The 18,753-nt window shown below is 42.9% G+C and overlaps 1 protein-coding gene across 1 annotated transcript in view; it reads left to right on the top strand.

The window, feature by feature from the left end:
* LOC132828092 (uncharacterized) overlaps nucleotides 1-18,753 on the top strand; it is a 110,104-nt gene that overhangs the window by 76,446 nt on the left and 14,905 nt on the right. Inside the window, exons 8-13 of the mRNA XM_060845002.1 lie at nucleotides 3,112-3,432; nucleotides 3,566-3,889; nucleotides 8,170-8,290; nucleotides 10,714-10,796; nucleotides 13,191-13,243; nucleotides 14,398-14,691. Of these exons, the coding sequence (XP_060700985.1) occupies nucleotides 3,112-3,432; nucleotides 3,566-3,889; nucleotides 8,170-8,290; nucleotides 10,714-10,796; nucleotides 13,191-13,243; nucleotides 14,398-14,691 (1,196 nt within the window). The remainder of the gene's footprint in view (nucleotides 1-3,111; nucleotides 3,433-3,565; nucleotides 3,890-8,169; nucleotides 8,291-10,713; nucleotides 10,797-13,190; nucleotides 13,244-14,397; nucleotides 14,692-18,753) is intronic.

An 18,753-nucleotide genomic window follows, 5' to 3' on the forward strand; every position in this document is an offset into this window, starting at 1 on the left:
TGTGTCGGTGTGAGGATGAGGTTTCACATTATTCCTGCAGGCTCAGAAAACAGACCTCAAGAGGATGGAGGTGACCACTGTCTATGTCGGCAAGTGACAGCTCCATGTGAAACCCATGGTTTTAAACAAGTGGGATATCTGGGATGTAGTTACCAGCCCAAACCCTTTAACAAACACCAATGTGACACACCAACTCTCAGATTCAGGGAAAAAAGTAATCGGGATTGTCATTGTGGGGAACTACAGGAGATGGGAGAGATACTGAACAAATATTTCGCAGGAGTTTCTACAATGGAAAATAACATAGAGGTGAGGGAGCTCCAGGAAATAAACATTGATGTCATAAGACACAGTCCATATTATACAAGAGGAAGTTTTGGAGGTTTTAAAAAACATAAAAGTTAATAACTCACTGGGACCTGATCAAGTGTATCCGAGGATGGTGTGGGAAGTTGGGGAAGGAATTTGGGGCATCTCTAGCAGAGATATTTGCAACATCCACAGCCATGGGTGAGGTGCTGAAGGACTGGAGGGTGGTTAATGTTGTGCCTTTATATAAGAAAGACTGTAAGGAGAAGCTTGGGAACTCTCGAGCTGTGATTCCGATATCTGTGCTGGGTTGGTTGTTGCAGTGGATTCTGAGAGTTAGGATTTACATACATTTGGAGAGTCAAGAGCTGATTTGGGATAGAGTGAGTGAAATCGTGCTGTCCAAACCTGACTGAGATATTTAATGAAGTTACCAAAACAATTGATGACAACACAGCAGTACACATTGTCTACACAGACATTAATGACAGGGTTCCGCAGGGTAGACTAATCAGGAAAGTTCGATCACATGGGGTTCAGGGTAAGCTTGCCAATCAGATACAAATTTGGTTTGGGACAGGAGACAGAGGGTGGTCATGAAGGACGTTTTTTGGACTGATGGCATGTGACGAGTGGTGTTTCACAGGGATCAGTGTAATTTGTATAAGCAATTTGGAGAGGAATTTAGGATGCATGGTTAATGAGTTTGTGAATGACACCAAATTGGGTGGTACAGTCAACAGTGAAGAAGATTATCTAAGATTACCAAGGCATTTTGATCAGCTGGGTCATTGGGCTGCTCGGTGGCAGATGGAGTTTAATTTGGATAAATGTGAGGTATTGCATTTTGGTAAAACAAACAAGGGGAGGATTTATACAATTAATGGTCAGGCCCTGGATTGTGCTGGCGAACAGAGGGACCTTGGGGCTCAGGTGAAGCAGGTATTTAGCACGTTTGTCTGCATTGCTCAGACCATTGAGTATCGGAGTTGGAACATCTTATTGTGGTTGTATAGGATGTTGCTGAGGCCACTCTTGGAGCACTGTGTACAATTCTGATCACTGCAACAGGAAGGTGATCATTCAACTGGAGAGGTTTCGATCTTCTCCTGAACATATCATAAGCCCATGTGACAGAGTTCCCAAATACTGAAGAGCAACCTTATTAATTATGAATGAAATGAAAAAGAGCAAATAATGTTTCTTTTAAGTGAACATACCAGTATAATAATTTTAATTTTTCCAAAGTTTTTAATGTTGAACACACTCTGGAAACAGGAGTGGTAGTAACTCCTCAAACAAAATATCTTGCGTTTGCTTTTATTTCTTTTCTGTTTTGGAGTGCTGTTCATTAAATATTGTTTTGTGAGATTCAGTCACAAAAGTAGGTGGTTGGGTTATATTTCTCTTCTCACTAAAAGCCTTTTTCCATTCAGTCTTTAACTTGAATGAAGTTGTTTACTCTCTTTCAATCTCATTGAATTACACATTACAGTGTAATACTACAATAACATTTTTGTTCATCATTTCCATCCCTCCATTTATAGTCAAGAAATTTTCAAACATTCAAAATTAAAATGTCCAATGTAACATTACTCTAGACTATGACTTAGTCAATTCTGTTACAAGAAACCTTCCGGAAACATTTTGTGGCTGGAGCCCAGGAATTTCATGCAGAATAATTCACGGGCAGAAACCTGAAGTGTGCATCTCTCTGTTTTCACAATTCTCTTTCTTCCAAAGCTTCCTTTTTCCAATAAGATCACTGCTTTCTGACCTTCATCACCTTTAATCATTCATGTATCTATCTCCCTTTCTTCTCTCCCCACCACCTCTTCACTTACACTTAATATCCTTTCTGTCACTTTATTAAAGAATTGTACCCCACACAAAAAGCAATTCTCTCAACAAAATTGTTGGTCTGGTATTTATTGAACTAAAGTCTAGCCAGACATCGACAGGCTGCTCCTCTTTCACACCAGAACCTAATGGCACAGCAATTTATACATTTTCCCATGAAGCATCTCTCTGGCAAAGTCAGTAACTTACTTTGAGGAGAAAGTGAGGACTGTGGATGCTGGAGATCAGAGTCGAGAGTGTGGTGCTGGAAAAACACAGCAGGTCAGTCAGCGCCCGGAGAGCAGCTGGTGATTTTACCCTCCTTACATTCTCAGCAATATGTGATTGCAAATAATCCTGCCCTTATTGCCATCAAGGTCCTGCACATTGATCTCTCTCCAACAATGTGAAACATCCCGGGCAGAAGCTGAATTCTCTTTCTTTTTCTTTCCTACACAAGGGCTCACATCATCGTCCTGGGTCACCTGTTGTGTCTGCTCCTTGAGCCTTGAAAATGCAAACCCTGAGCCCACCATGAGTCCACACACACACACACACCTCCTCCCTGGATGAAACCCTCCTTCACTGGTCGGAGTAAGGACCCTTCAGCACCTGTACCCTCCTTCACACTGATCCCCAGCCGACTCCAATCCAGGCCTTTCACTCAGGCTGCTCTCCGCGGGGGACAACATTTCGATGATGTCACACACGGTGGAGTTAGAGCCCACAGCGGGCAGCACAAACCCAATTTCAAGATTGTCCCTAAGCTTGACCAGGAAGGTAAGAAAATATCCCGACTATTTCAATTATTCCCTGGGAATTTGGAACAGCCTGAGACTGTGATAATGGTTTATATGAATGATTACCTTCATCATGTACTGGGTGGAGTGCAGCTGATTAAAATGTATCTGTGTTTATTAAGTCATTCTTTCCAGTTAAATTTCTGAAATATTATCTCTTCAGTTTCAGATGTTTTAATGGCAGCGAAACACGTCACTGGAATTTTGGGAAGAGCGATCACAATATCTTGTTACTATGAAAATTGGTGGTACCAATCAAACATGAAATATTGGTGTCATGGAAGGAATCGTTCATGTAATATTATAGCAAAAACAGATTGGCCAAATGGGAGAATATCAATCACTGAGAACAAAACACAAGGAATATTTCTTGTCACAATGAAGAATCTTCAATGGGAAGATGCCGGATGGTACAGCTGTGGGATTCAGATTCCTGGTATTTACTCTGACCTCATGTTTAATGTAAATCTGCACATCTCTGAAGGTAAATGTCTCAGTGATTTTTACATTACTCTTTGCTGATATGTCTGATCAATAATTTAACCAGGAAGAAAATTGGTCAGGTTTTGGAGTATATTTGATTTTTTGATCTCTCAATAATTGTTTCTTTCCCACAGAAGCCGTCTCTGTTCCTGGGCTTCGATTTTTATCCCAACCAAATGTCTCATGTTCTGGGGGTTCAGTGACAGTCTCCTCTGAGTCTGCCCAGGGATCCCTCCCCATTCACTACACATGGTCTGAGAAGATGCCATCTCAAGATTCAATGATCGCTGACACCAATAAACTGGATCTACATTGTCAATCCTTCACACAGAAACATCATCAATATTACTGCACAGCCTCAAATATTCAGGGAACAAAACCCAGTGAAATTGTTCATGTGTCAGTCAACAATGTAAGAGAGAAGAACTGCAGTTATAGGATACAGATCAACAGCATCGGTAAGTGTGATGCAAACAGTCTTGTACTTGGAAAATGAACAGGTACATAAAATCCTGCCCACAGCATGGAGAAACGTTGCAACAATTCCATTGCTGCATTACAGCCATTTGCTTCCTTCAACCAAGTACATCACAAATGGTGGAGATACTAAACAAATATTTTGAATATTTTACTGTGTAGAAAGACATGGAGATTAGGGAACTCAGCAAAATAAACATTGATGTCTTGAAAATAGTCCACATTACAGAAGGGGAAGTGCTGATCATCTTAAAATACATAACGATGGATAAATCTCCAGGAATCGACCAAGTGTCTCCTAGAACAGTGTGGGTAATTTGGGAAGAAATCGTAGGGCCTCATAGCAGAGATATTTGTATCATCCACAGTCACGGTGAGGTACCGGAGGACTGGAGGGTGGCTAATATTATACCTTAATCTAGGAAAGGCTGTATGGAGAAGTCTGAGAATTATAGGCCTGAATCTGACATCAGTGGTGGGTAAGTTGTTGAAGGGGATTTTGGGCGATCCGATTTACAGGCATTTAGAGAGGCAAGAACTAATTCGGGATAGTATGTGGGAAATAGTGCGTTCTAAACCTGATTGAGTTTTTTGAGAATGTGGCCAAAAATATTGCGAGTGTAGAGCAGTAGATGTTGTCTATATGGACTTTAGTAACAAAGGTTCTACATGGTAGACTAATTCATAAAGTTAGATCTCATGGAATTCAGGCTGAGCTTGTCTATAGAATACAAAATCAGCTTAATGTCAGGAGACAGAGCGTGGTTGTGGAGGGTCATTTTTTGGATTGGAAGCCTTCGACTAGTGGTGTTCCATAGGGATCAGTGTAATTTATATCAACAAGTTGAAAGAGAAATTAGAAGGCATGGTTCGTAAATTCATGGATGAAACCAAAATTGATGGCATTGTTGACAGTGACAAAAGTTATCTACAATTACAAAGGGATCTTGATCAATTGGGCCAATGGGCTGAGGATTGGCAGATGAAGTTCTATTTGGATCAATGTGAGGTATAGCCTTTTGGTAAAACAAACAAGGACATAACTAATACAATTACAAGTTGGGCCCTGGGTAGTGCTGTCGAACAGAGAGACCCAGGGGATCTTTGAAATTTGTATCACAGATGGACAGGGTGGTTAAGAAGGTATTTATCATGCTTACAATCATTGCTCAGACCATTGTGTGTAGGAGTTGGAACATCATCTTGAGCTTGTACAGAATGATGGGGAGGCCACTTTTGGAAACTGTGTACACTTCTAGTCCTGCTGCTTTCGGCAAGTTATTATTAAATTGAAGTGGTTTCAGCAAAGATTTACCAAGATTTTGCCGTGACTAGTGGGTTTGAGTGATAAGGATAGTCTGGGATTTTTTTCCACTGGAGGTTGAGGGGTGACTTTATCGAGGTTTATAAAATCACGAGGGGCATAAGTAAGATGAATAGCAAAATATTTTTTCACTAGGTTGGGAGAGGTCAAAGTGAGGGGGCATATTTTTAAGGTGAGAGGAGAAAAATGTAAAAGGGGCCAGAAGGGCAACATTTTCACACAGAGAGTGGTTCGTATCGAGTCATCGAGACATTGAGATGTACACCACAGAAACATTGGCTTCAGTCCAACTCGTCCATGCCAACCAGATATCCCAACCTAATCTAGTCCCACCTGCCAGCACTTGACCCATATCCCTCTGAATCATTCCTATTCATCTATTCATCCAGATCATTCTTAACCAGATGGGCCAATGGGCTGAAAAGTGGCAGATGGAGTTTAATTCAGATAAATGCGAGGTGCTGCATTTTGGGAAAGCAAATCTTAGCAGGAGTTTGCACTTAATGATAAGGTCCTAGGGAGTGTTGCAGAAGAAAGAGATCTTGGAGTGCAGGTTCATAGCTCCTTGAAAGTGGAGTCGCAGGTAGATAGGGTAGTGGAGAAGGCATTTGGTATGTTTTCCTTTATTGGTCAGAGTATTGAGTACAGGAGTTGGGAAGTCATGTTACAGCTGTGCACAACATTGGTTAGGCCACTGTTGGACTATTGTCTGCAATTCTGGTCTCCTTCCTACCAGAAAGATGCTGTGAAACTTGAAAGGGTTCAGAAAAGATTTACAAGTATGTTGCCGGGACTGGAGGATTTGAGCTACAGGGAGAGGCTGAACAGGCTCGGGCTGATTTCTCTGGAGCATCGGAGACAGAGGGGTGACCTTATAGAGGTTTACAAAATTATGAGGGGCATGGATAGGGTAAATTGGCAAAGTCTTTTCCCTGAGGTCGAGGAGTCCAGAACTAGAGGGCATAGGTTTAGGGTGAGAGGGGAAAGATATAAATGAGACCTATGGGGCAACTTTTTCACGCAGAGGGTGGTACATGCATGGAATGAGCTGCCAGAGGAAGTGGTGGAGGCTGGGACAATTGCAACATTTAAGAGGCATTTGGATGGGTATATGAATAGGAAGGGTTTGGAGGGATATGGACCGGGTGCTGGCAGTTGGGAATAGATTGGGTTGGGATATCTGGTGGGCATGGACGGATTTGACCATAGGGTCTGTTTCCATGCTGTACATCTCTATGACTCTAAATGTTATAAATGTACAAGCCTCTACCACTTTCTCTGGCAGCTCATTCCATACACGCACCACCCTCGGTGTGAAAACGTTGCCCTTCAGGTTCCCCATATATCTTTCCCCTCTCACCCTAAACCTATGACCTCGCGTTCTGGACTCCCCGACCCCAGGGAAAAGACGTTGTCTATTTACCATATCCATGCCCCTCATGATTTTCTAAATCTCTATAAGATTACCCCTCAGATTCCGATGCTCCAGGGAAAAATACCCCCAGCCTATTCAGCTTCTCCCGATAGCTCAAATCCTTCAACCCAGCAAGATCTTTGTAAACATTTTCTGAAGCCTTCCAAATTTCACAATATCCTTCTGATAGGAAAGGAGATCAGAATTGCATACAATATTCCAAAAGTGGCCCAACTAATGTCCTGTTCAGCCACAACATGACCTCCCAATTCCGATACTCAATGCTCTGACCAATAAAGGAAAGCATTGTTGTGATTCTGTTTGCCGAGCTGGGAGATTTTGTTGCAAATGTTTCGTCCCCTTTCTAGGTGACATCTTCAGTGCTTGGGAGCTTCCTGTGAAGCGCTTCTGTGCTGATTCCTCCAGCATTTGTACTGGTTTGTATCTGCCGCTTCCGGTTGTCAGTTGCTGTCCGCTGCAGTGGCCGGTATATAGGGTCTAGTTCGATGTGTCTGTTGATAGAATTTGTGGATGAGTGACTGTCTATCAACAGATACATCGAACTAGACCCTATATACCAACCACTGCAGCGGACAGCAACTGACAACCGGAAGCAGCAGATTCAAACCAGTATAAATGCCGGAGGAATCAGCACAGAAGCGCTTCACAGGAAGCTCCCAAGCACTGAAGATGTCACCTAGAAAGGGGACAAAACATTTACAACAAAAACTCCCAGCTCGGCAAACAGAACCACAACAACAAACACCCGAGCTACAAATCTTCTCACAAAGGAACGCATACCAAACACCTTCTTCACGGCCCTATCCACCTATGTCTCTACTTTCAAGGAGCTATGAACCTATACTCCAAGGTTTCTTTGTTCAGCAATACCCTCCTGAACCTTCCCATTAAATAGATGAGTCCTGCTCTGATTTGCCTTTCCAAAATGCAGCACCTCACATTAAAATCCATCTGCCAATCCCTCGCCCATTGGCCCATTTGATCACGATCCCATTGTACCTGGAGCTAACCTTCTTTGTTGTACAGTAAAGCTGCAATTTTGTTGTCACCTGCAACATATAATTACTAACTGTAGCTCCTATGTTCACACACAAATAATTTATGTAAATGATGATGTGGAGTGAAAGGCCAGAGGACATGGTAGATGAAGGTACAGTCACAGTATTTAAAAGACATTTGAAAAGCTGCATGAATAAGAAATGTTTAGAGAGACATGGGCCAAACACAGATAAGTGGGACTAGTATATTTTGAGAAGCATGTTTGGCACTGACGTGTTGAACCAAAGGGTCTATTTCCGCGCTGACTATGACTCTAACATTTTCAGTAGAATTAGCCCACTTACAGGTGTCATTGTTACCAGGGAAGGGGAAATAATGCAAAACTCCATGATATCAAATGGGCTTTTCCCCAAGTAATGAAGTTCCATTTGTGCATGAGGTTCTCTTGGGTAACTACAAGTGAGAAGGAGATGAATCTGAACATCATTCCCTTGTTTCAACAGGTGAACAATATACTTGTGCTGTTTCTTCAACAACATCACCAGGGACCACACATTCCCCAGATACAAGTGGAGGTTTCTCGACCAGTCAAAACCAGTCCCCAGGAAAGAATTCCCATGAAAAGTATTATATTCTCTGTTTTGATTCAGTGTGTGAGTTTAACAATATTTTTAAGGAGAAAGTGAGGACTGCAGATGCTGGAGATCAGAGCTGAAAATGTGTTGCTGGAAAAGCGCAGCAGGTCAGGCAGCATCCAAGGAGCAGGAAAATCGACGTTTCTGCTATGAGCCCTTCTTCAGGAATGAGGAAAGTGTGCCAAGCAGGATAAGACAAAAGGTAGGGAGGAGGGACTGAGGGGAGGGGCATTGGAAATGTGATAGGTGGAAGGAGGTTAAGGTGAGGGTGATAGGCCGGAGTAGGGGTGGGGGGGGAGAGCTCAGGAAGAAGATTGCAGGTTAGGAAGGTGTTGCTGAGTTCGAGGGTTGGGACTGAGACAAGATGGGGGGAGTGGAAATGAAACTGGAGAAGCCTGAGTTCATCCCTTGTGGTTGGAGGGTTCCTAGGCTGAAGATGGCGAAAGGCGGCATGGTGGCACAGTGGTTAGCACTGCTGCCTCACAGCGCCAGAAACCCGGGTTCAATTCCCACCTCAGGTGACTGACTGTGAGGAGTTTGCACATTCTCCCCGTGTCTGCGTGGGTTTCCTCCGGGTGCTCCGGTTTCCTCCCACAATCCAAAGATGTGCAGGTCAGGTAAATTGGCCATGCTAAATTGCCCATAGTGTTAGGTAAGGGTCAAATGTAGGGGTATGGGTGGGTTTCACTTCAGCGGGTCGGTGTGGACTTGTTGGGCCGAAGGGCCTGTTTCCACACTGTAAATAATCTAATCTAATCTAATCTAATGAGGTGCTCTTCCTCCAGCCGTCATGTTGCTATGGTCTGGCAATGGAGGAGTCCAAGGACCTGCATGTCCTTGGTGGAGTGGGAGGGGAGTTGAAGTGTTGAGCCACGGGGTGGTTGGGTTGGTTGGTCCGGGTGTCCTAGAGGTGTTCTCTGAAACATTCTGCAAGTAGGCGGCCGCTTGGCACACTTTCCTCATTCCTGATGAAGGGCTCATAGCAGAAATGTCGATTCTCCTGCTCCTTGGATGCTGCCTGACCTGCTGCGCTTTTCCAGCAACACATTTTCAGTCACAATATTTTTTAGCCAAACAACTGAATGGCTTTTGTTATTTTGGAAATGGAAATGGTGCTGGGTTTATATTGAGCTCCTGTGTGGGTTCCATATTAAAGGTTCAATTGATTTTGAAAAGCTCAAATGGAAAATAATTGTTTCTATTTTGTTGGCCCTCAGATGGCATTGCTCATCTTCATTACTTCACCATTAATCTACACCATCTGTGATGTCCCTGCTTGCCAAACGTACCTTGCTGCTGTGATCTTGAGTGAGGTTTCAGGATAGTGTCATTCCTGCTGGTGAAAAGGAAGGTTTGAAGTGATATCTCTGCACAGGGACAGATAGCTCGCAGCGTTAGGCTTTAGCCTGAGTTCATCAGCCTGAGCTGTCAGAAATAAGCTGCAGGAACTGTAAGTGTGAGAGAAACACTGAGCAAATCATTCTTGGAAGTTACAATGGGGATGAGGAAAAAGTGCCAATTAAGTGTCAGTCAGAAATGGAGAATATTGGAAACGCAGTGTGATTTAGTCCACATTTGGGTAGAAATAGATCAGTGCAGAATTCTTCACAATTCTAGTTGACACCCGAAACAACCCCCAGATACTGTCTGATCATACCTTTCCAGCAACTTCTAGTTTTCATTCAGGTCTCCAGCACATGTTATTCATTTGTTTTTACACAGATAATACTCTGTGATTCAAAAAGCATTGAAAGTTTATAAATTTTATTTGCAGTCATATCTGTATGTCTGTTGTTTAATTTTGTGTAAATGAAGACCATTGAACTCTAATATCCATTCTCAAACCTGTTGTTGGTAATTTTCGGTGACCATCTAGTGTTTTTTTATTCCATTTTTACCGAGTGAAATGGACCACATCTTAAAAAGGCTCAGTGGGTGGTACACTCACCTTCTACTCCAGAGATTGTCAGTTCTCTTCCTCTTCAGAAACATGGGCACATTGTCAATGCTGAGTCCATAGTGCAGTACTGAGGCAGTGCCCTGCTATTGTGGTACTATCTTCCCTGTGTGATCAATCCAGGTCCCATCTCCCCCTCTGAGGGGAACGTGACAGATCTCTTGGTGATATCTGTGGAAGAGCAGGGCTGTTCTCCCTGGAGACCTGGGCAATGCCTCTCCCTTACCAATTCCAAATTACATGATCAGTCATCTGATTATTGTTTGTGGGAACATACTGTGTGCGAATTGAATATTATGTTTGCAAACACAACATTTAACACAAGGATTTCACTTCCTGCATTGTTTTTGGATGTCCTGAGGTCATAAAAGTCATTTTTAATATATTTCTTGCATCAAAGGGCCAAGACTCGATTGTGAACAAACACTGTCACTTTTCTGTTTTCACTATCACAGTCTGGTTTATATTTTGGTCGGTGTACTGGGGGCCATTCTGGTTGTTTTTGCTCTGCTTTTGTACCTGAGGCAAATCAACAAGGGTGAGTTTTTATTTCTCTTCAATTATTTCGTTATGTCTCAGCAGCTTAGAGTTACAAATAAAGAGATTATCAGGTTTGGATTTTCTCATGGCTAGACGGCTGATATTCCAGTACAGTCAGGAGCTGCTCAGAATCATAGAGTCATAGAGATGTACAGCACGGAAAGCGACCCTTTGCTCCAACCCGTCCATGCCAATCAGATATCCCAACCCAATCTAGTCCCTCCGACCAGCATCTGGCCCATATCCCTCCAAACCTTTCCCATTCATAGATCCGTCTAAATGCCTCTTAAATGTTGCAGTCGTACTAGCCTCTACCACTTCCTCTGACAGCTCATGTACCACCCTCTGCATGAAAAAGTTGCCCCTTGGGTCTCTTTTATATCTTTCCACCCTCACCCTAAATGGACTCCCCCACCCCAGGGAAATGATTTTGTCTATTTACCCTATCCACGCCCCTCAAGATTTTGTAAACTTCTATCAGGTCACCCCTCAGCCCCTGGACGCTCTAGAGAAAACAGCCCCAGCTTGTTCAGCCTCTCCCTGTAGTTCAAATCCTCCAACCCTGGCAGCATCTTTGTAAATCTTATCTGAACTGTTTCAAGTTTCGCAACATCTTTCCGATAGGAAGGAGACCAGAATTGCACGCAATATTCCAACAGTGGCTTCACCAAAGTCCTGTACAGCCGCAACATGACCTCTCAACTCCTGAACTCAATACTCTGACCAATAAAGGAAAGCATACCAAATGTCTTCTTCACTATCCTATCTACCTGCAACTCCACTTTCAAGGAGCTATGAACCTGCATCCTCTTTGTTTAGCAACACTGCCTAGGACTTTACCATTAAGTGTATAAGTCCTGCTAAGATTTGTTTACCCAAAATTCAGCACCTCACATTTATCTAAATTAAACTCCATCTGCCACTTCTCAGCCCATTGGCCCATCTGGTCAAGATCCTGTTGTAATCTGATGTAACCGACTTCGCTGTCCGCTACACCTCCAATTTTGGTGTCATCTGCAAACTTACTAACTGTACTCTTATGCTCACATCCAAATCATTTATGTAAATGTCATATAGTGGCGGACCTAGCACCAATCCTTGTGGCACTCCACTGATCACAGACCTCCACTCTGAAAAACAACCCTCCACCTGCACCCTCTGTCTTCTACCTTTGATCCATTTCTGTATCCAAATGGCTTGTTCTCCCTGCGTTCAGTGAGATCTAACCTTGCTAACCAATCTTCCATGAGGAACCTTGTCAAAAGCCTTACTGAAGTCCACATAGATCACATTTACTGCTCTGCCTTCAACAATCTTCTTTGTTACTTCTTCAAAAAATTCAATCAAGTTCGTGAGATATGATTTCCCATGCACAAAGCCATGTTGCCTTTCCAAATCCTGTCCCTCAGGATTCCCTCCAACAACTTGCCCAACACTGACGTCAGGCTCAATGGTCTATAGTTCCCTGATCTGTCCTTACCACCTTTCTTGAACAGTGGCACCATGTTAGGCAACCTCCAGTCTTCTGACACCTTACCTGTGAGTATCGATGACACCAATACTTCAGTAAGAGGCCCAGCAATCACTTCCCTAGCTTCCCACAGAGTTCTAGGGTACACCTAATCAGGTCCTGAGGATTTATCCACTTTTATGCATTTCAAGCCATCCAGCAGCTCCTCCTCTGTAACGTGGACATTTTTCAAGCTGTCCCTACATTCTATATCTTCCACATCCTTTTCCATAGTAAACACTGATGCAAAATACTTGTTTAGTATCTTCCCCATCTCCTGCGGCTCCACATGTGGGAACTCTCCAGAATCTCCATCCTAGCAGAGGATGAAGGGATTGCCTGGAAAATTGAATGTTCCACTTGGCAATTCCTCAACACCTGGGGCCACTCATTACATTCAGAGATTTCTCATAAATTCCTGTAAAATTGTTATTCAGTAAAAGTTTGACGAATAAATGCATGGTCTCACTTTGGAGTAATGATTGCACTAACCCCATACTTCCGTTACATACCCCGAACTATACATTCCCAAGACTCCTTCTACCCCTCAGACTCATGCTGGGAATCATGGGAGCAATAGCGATGGATGTAGTTCAGTACATGATTACGCACACTGCAAGGAGAAAGTGAGGACTGCAGATGCTGGAGATCAGAGCTGAAAAATGTGTTGCTGGAAAAGTGCAGCAGGTCAGGCAGCATCAAAGGAGCAGGAGAATCAATGTTTCGAGCATAAGCTGTTCCTTTGATGCTGCCTGACCTGCTGCGCTTTTCCAGCAACACATTTTTCAGCTATGCACACTGCAATCCATGCTCAGTTTGAATATTTTAAACATTCAGCATTCCTGTTAAAGTTGTTTGAACAACTGTATTGTAACGTTTCAGGGACATCCTGCATCATGTGTCATCAGAGAACGAAGAGTCTTAATGATGAACAGGTAAGAATAATAAATATTAACTTGCTGAAAATTGTTTAGAAATTTGAAGAACATAGGATTGACAGCACAGGAATCAGCTATTTGGCCCATCTGTGACATACTGGCTCTTTTGCTCCACACAAGACATCTCCCATGACTCTTCATCTGACCTTTCCAATTCCCGCTTCCAACTCCTGCTTTGTTTACGTGCTGATCAAACTATCTCTTAAATTTCACAATGCATCTTCACTCAACTCCCCCTCGAGGAAAGAAGAAGGAGAGAGTTCAAAAGAAACCTTGTCCTATGAAGAGTGTCAGAAAGTGGGACTTATTGCCATTAGGGGTCATTGAGGCAAATACTGTGAAACCATTCAGAGGGGCAGCTGGATAAGCACATGAGGGTGAAATGAATAGCGAGATAAGTTAATAAGATTGGATGAAAATGGATAGAGGAGGCTCAAGAGGAGAATTACTTTAGTACGGGGTTGCATTATACCCTGGAAATAGAATCATAGAGTCAGAGAAATGTACAGCACAGAAACAGACCCTTCAGTCCAACTCATCCCTGCCAGCCAGATATCTCAACACAATCTGGTTCCATTTGCCAGCACTTGGCCCATATTCCTCTCAACCCTTCCCATTCGTACGCCCATCCAGATGCCTTATAAATGTTGCAATTATACCAGCACCCACCACTTCCTCTGGCAGCTCATTCCATACACGCACCACCCTTTATGTGAAAAGGTTGCCCCTTAGGTCTCTTTTATATCTTTCCCCTCTCACCCTGAACCTATGCCCTCTAGTTCAGAACTCTCCCTCCCCAGGAAAAGTACTTTGACTATTTTACCCTATCCATGCCCTTCATGATTTAATAAACTTCTATAAGGTCACCCATCAGCTTTCAACGCTCCATGGAAAACATCCCCAGCCTATTCAGCCTCTCCCCGTAGCTCAAATTTTCCAACCCTGGCAACATCTTTGTCAATCTTTTCTGAACCCTTTCAAGTCTCACAACATCCTTCCAATAGGAAGGAGACCAGAACTGCACACAATAATAATTTATAATAACTTCTAATACTGTACATTGATTAAGAATAATCAAGAATTTGCTTTCTCTTCATAATAACGCACGTCACCATTCAAGTGAATGAAAAATACATTTTTTTCAAATTTAGGAAATGGTGTCAGTGGAAGAGAACTTGGTATATGCAAACATAAACCACATTCAAAGGAACACAGCAGAAAGACAGAGAGAGAGAAGAAGCAACTTGAAGAATGATGAAATCACATACGCAGTGTTGGCATTTCAAAAGAAATCTTCATCACTGAGCGGTGGGCTGGCAATGCACACAGGTGACAACTCAGACAGTGTCACCTACAGTGAGCTCAACTTTCCAAACCAGCCGCCAAAGGGGAATAAAAAAGCCCCAAAACGCAACACCCCTCAGGAATCTGGAAGGGACGTTTACGCTGATATTGATTTTTAGGAAAACCATGATGAGATATTTTTCCTGTTCATTTTTCCTTCTTACTTTGCAATGCAGTTGTATTGAATTTTGTCTGTTGTTAGCTGTTATTGTCAGTTTGCTTTCCTCAGCAGATGGAATCAATTTAACTTTTATTCCCAAGTCTGGGTCATTTGCATTAAATAACAAGAGCAGAAGTCTAAATACCAAGGTGTTTGGCAACCCAATCAGTCCCCATCTCCCTGTCTCCCCTCACTCTAACCTCGGAGTCACAGATTCCAGGTTGGAGTCCCACTTCCGGAGTTAAGTTCAAAAATCAAACTTGACTTGCTAGCATGGCACTATGGGCTCCTAATGATTGTGTGATACAGAACTTGCACATTGTTAAAAAGAGATGCAAAAGTTTAAGTTTTTGTTCCACTCTCATCAGGACTAAGCCACAAAAAAAAACTTCAAAAGGGAATATCAATATAAACAGCATGAGAAGAGAGTGCAAATTGTTTGGATAATGTTAAAAATGGCAAAACACCAGGTTATAATCCAACAGGTTTAATTGGAAGCACACTAGCTTTCGGAGCGCTACTCTTTCATCAGGTGGGCTTCCAATTAAACCTGTTGGACTATAACCTGGTGTTGTGTCATTGTTAACTTTGTACACCCCAGTCCAACACTGGCATCTCTAAATCATGTTTGGATAATGGTTGACATGGAGAGGCAGCAGGAACTGTTAACCATCAAGCTTCACTGATAAAGCTCAGACCAGCCAAGTAGGCTCTGATTGGTTTAGGCTGCAATGATTAGCAAAGTGCATGATTCTCTCCTCAATTAAACAGGTGAGATGTACGGACATACTCATTTTCCTGAAAAAAAACAGGGCCCTCAGTAGTAATATATGTAATTTCTAGCCTGCACAAATGAATCACACTGCAAGCCCAGTGGATAATCTGAAACTGGTTTCCAGTGTGTTTCTGTGCACAGGTGGGACTGTTCAATATTGTTCAACAGCAGCATCATGTCTAATGTTGGATATGTCACCCTGGGATTACAGTATGGTCTTGTTAACATGATTGGCTCACTGCTGGCCTGCAGTGTTGTCTGATATAGTCAGCCTACACACTTGGCATCACAGCAACATTAAAGCTGGTATTCCACAGTGTTTCTGAATTATAATAATTGGGAAGTGGAATTGGTTGGACATTATTGGGTTGAAGAGGGATTTAACATGTGATTGCTGGAAAAATGTCAATTCAAACTGCTTTTTTTTGCTGTGTACTGGAACAACAAATAATTTTGGGAAGTAGGCAACATTTAAAAGAGATTGTATTTCTGGCCTAAATGTCTGAACAAACTTGAAGAGAAATCCTCAGCCTTATCCTGTTGTCCGAATTTATCCCACCCACAAACCCTCAGCAGGGCTGTGTAATCTTCCCCTCTCTGTGTGTGAATCTGTGTTTGAGATTAAGAGGATGTAGTTTGGTTCCTCACTGTTCTGCCAATTGATTTTTAAAAAGGTTTGTTTTAATAAACAAGTTATTTTTGGAGTACATCAAAAAAACGAAAGAGTCTTTTGTTTATAATAACTGTAATAAATAGAAATAACTAAACCGTTTTAGTGAAAATGTGAAATACTAATGCATTTGGTATTGCTTGTAGAGCAGTGGGATTTTATTAACTGTACACACTCCCCATCAGAACCGTAGCTGAGGTAAGAGACTCCACTCCCAAACCTATGGGCCAGGATGTTGAGGTGCCAGTGTTGGACTGGAGTGGGCAAAGTCAGAAGTCACACGACACCGGGTTATAGTGCATCAGGTTTATTGAGATCACAAGCTTTCTGAGCGTTGGTCCTTCAGGTGAAGTCACCTGATGATGGGACAGTGCTCTGAAACCTCTGGGCACAATCTTCTCTGCCCAGAGGCGGTAGGCCTGGAGTTGGCAAGTGAGCTTTATTAGCTCGGATGGTGGGGCACCTAACCCAGGCACTTCTCCACCCTTGATTGAATTTGGATCTCAGCAGGAAGGTCCAAGCTCCAATAACACCAACTCACCACCAACTGAGACCCTTAAGTGCTCATTCAAGCTTCAAGTGCTCTTTCAGCTCCAGGAGAAAGTGAAGACTGCAGATGCTGGAGGTCAGAGTCAAAACGTGTGGCACTGGAAAAGCACAGCAGGTCAGGCAGCATCCGAGGAAGGAGAGTCAACGTTTTAGGCAGAAGCTCTTCATCAGGAATGGAAGGCACGGGCAGAAGTATGTTGAGAGATAAATAGGAGGGTGGGGCTGGAGCTGGGGCTGAGGGAGGGTAGCTCAGAAAGTGATAGGTAGATGCACGTGGGAGGTGATGGTGATAGGTCAGAGGGGATGGTGGAGCGGTTTGGTGGGAAGGAAGATGGACAAGTAGGATAGTTCAAAAGGGCAGTGCCGGGTTGGAGGATTTGATCTGAGATGAGGTGGAGGAAGGGCAGATGAGGAAACTGGTGAAGTGATCATTGATGCCGCGTGGTTGGAGAGTCCCTCATCTTTCGCTATCAACCGTCCCTTCACTCTTTCCCACACGCACGTGCGCGCACACACACAAATCTAGGGGGTGAAGTTACGTTTGCAGATTTGTATTTGCAGACATATTACATTTTGTTCAAAAAGCACTCAGTCTGGAGGCAGTCAGTCAATGTTACATTTTATAAATTCCTGCTTTGGAAATAAAACTAATCTGACTGCAGGTTGGAACACAGACTCTATCCTCATACCTTTAATACATTGTCTGGGCAAAATGTCACTTCCTTTTATTTACTGATAAAAACTTAAGGTATATCAGGGCAGTGATGAGAGAAATTCTGGGATGTACATATTCATCAATCAATACCTGTATCCCCATTCTACATGATTACAGACTGAGCAGCAATCTCGGTTTCTCTAACACATTGCACCAAATGTGTGACACTTTGATATTTTAATTATAAATCCTGTGCCCTATGTATCTTGCCCAATGGCTCCCTGACAAAGGGGTAGTGCTTTGAAAGCTTGTATTTTCAAATAAACCTGTTGGACTATAACCTGGTGTTGTGTGATTTTCAGCTCTGTCCATTCCAGTCCAACAGCAGCCCCTCCACATCCTGAATCTTCTTGCCAGTGGCTCATACCCAGCAGACAGTGAGTGCTGAGCCTGAGTCTGAATGACAGTTGTTCACCTCTCCAAGGAGACAGCTAGACATACGGCTCGGGATTGATAGTGATGGTTGATGCCTCCATCCCCATTGATCCAGTTTAAGGGCTGTCCCTGACATACCGACCTGCTGTGATTGTGCTTGTCTGAGCATTTTCACAACTTCAATAAAATTACACCTGACAATTCTGAAGATTGAAGCCATTATCTTTATCCCACTGCAATCACCTTTCCTTAGCCACTGACTCCATCCATCTCCCTGTCCAACAGAGCTCTATCCACAATGTTGTTAGCTCCACACTGAACGAGTCCAACATCATTCCAGCTGGCCTTAAATCTTCCACCATACATCAACTTGCTTTCATCTATATCTCTGCTCCAGCTTTACATCTTTGAAGGTGCTATATAAATGCAACTTGCCATATTCACAAACACACAAACAAGGCCAGGCTTTGAAAGAAATGAATGTGCTTCTCAGCTCACTGTATTTTGAAAGCTGCAAATCCACCGATATCATTCTGAAGAGTTTGAACTTTTATCCCAGATGTTACAATCCAAATTAATTTCAATGGCATTGAATAATTTTAAACTTTTGCCAAATTAAAATTTCAATCTTCTAAAATAGTTTTCCTCCCAAAATTACTTTATTTCTAAAAATGTTTCTGTCTGCAGCATGCTGTGTGTGAATGGTTCATTGTAAATGAACATACATTCAGTTTGGGCCCATTCCATTAAACCCTCAAACAGGTTCCTGGTCAATGAGGAATGTAACTGAGAATTATAGAATCCCTACAGTGCAGAAAGAGGCCATTTGGCCCATCTGAAGAACATCCCACCAGATGCAGAACCCCACTCTGTTCCCATAGCCACACATTTCACACGGCTAACCCACCGAGCCTGTACA

This window comes from Hemiscyllium ocellatum, chromosome 26, assembly GCF_020745735.1.
Source record: "Hemiscyllium ocellatum isolate sHemOce1 chromosome 26, sHemOce1.pat.X.cur, whole genome shotgun sequence".
NCBI classification, from domain to species: Eukaryota; Metazoa; Chordata; class Chondrichthyes; order Orectolobiformes; family Hemiscylliidae; genus Hemiscyllium; species Hemiscyllium ocellatum.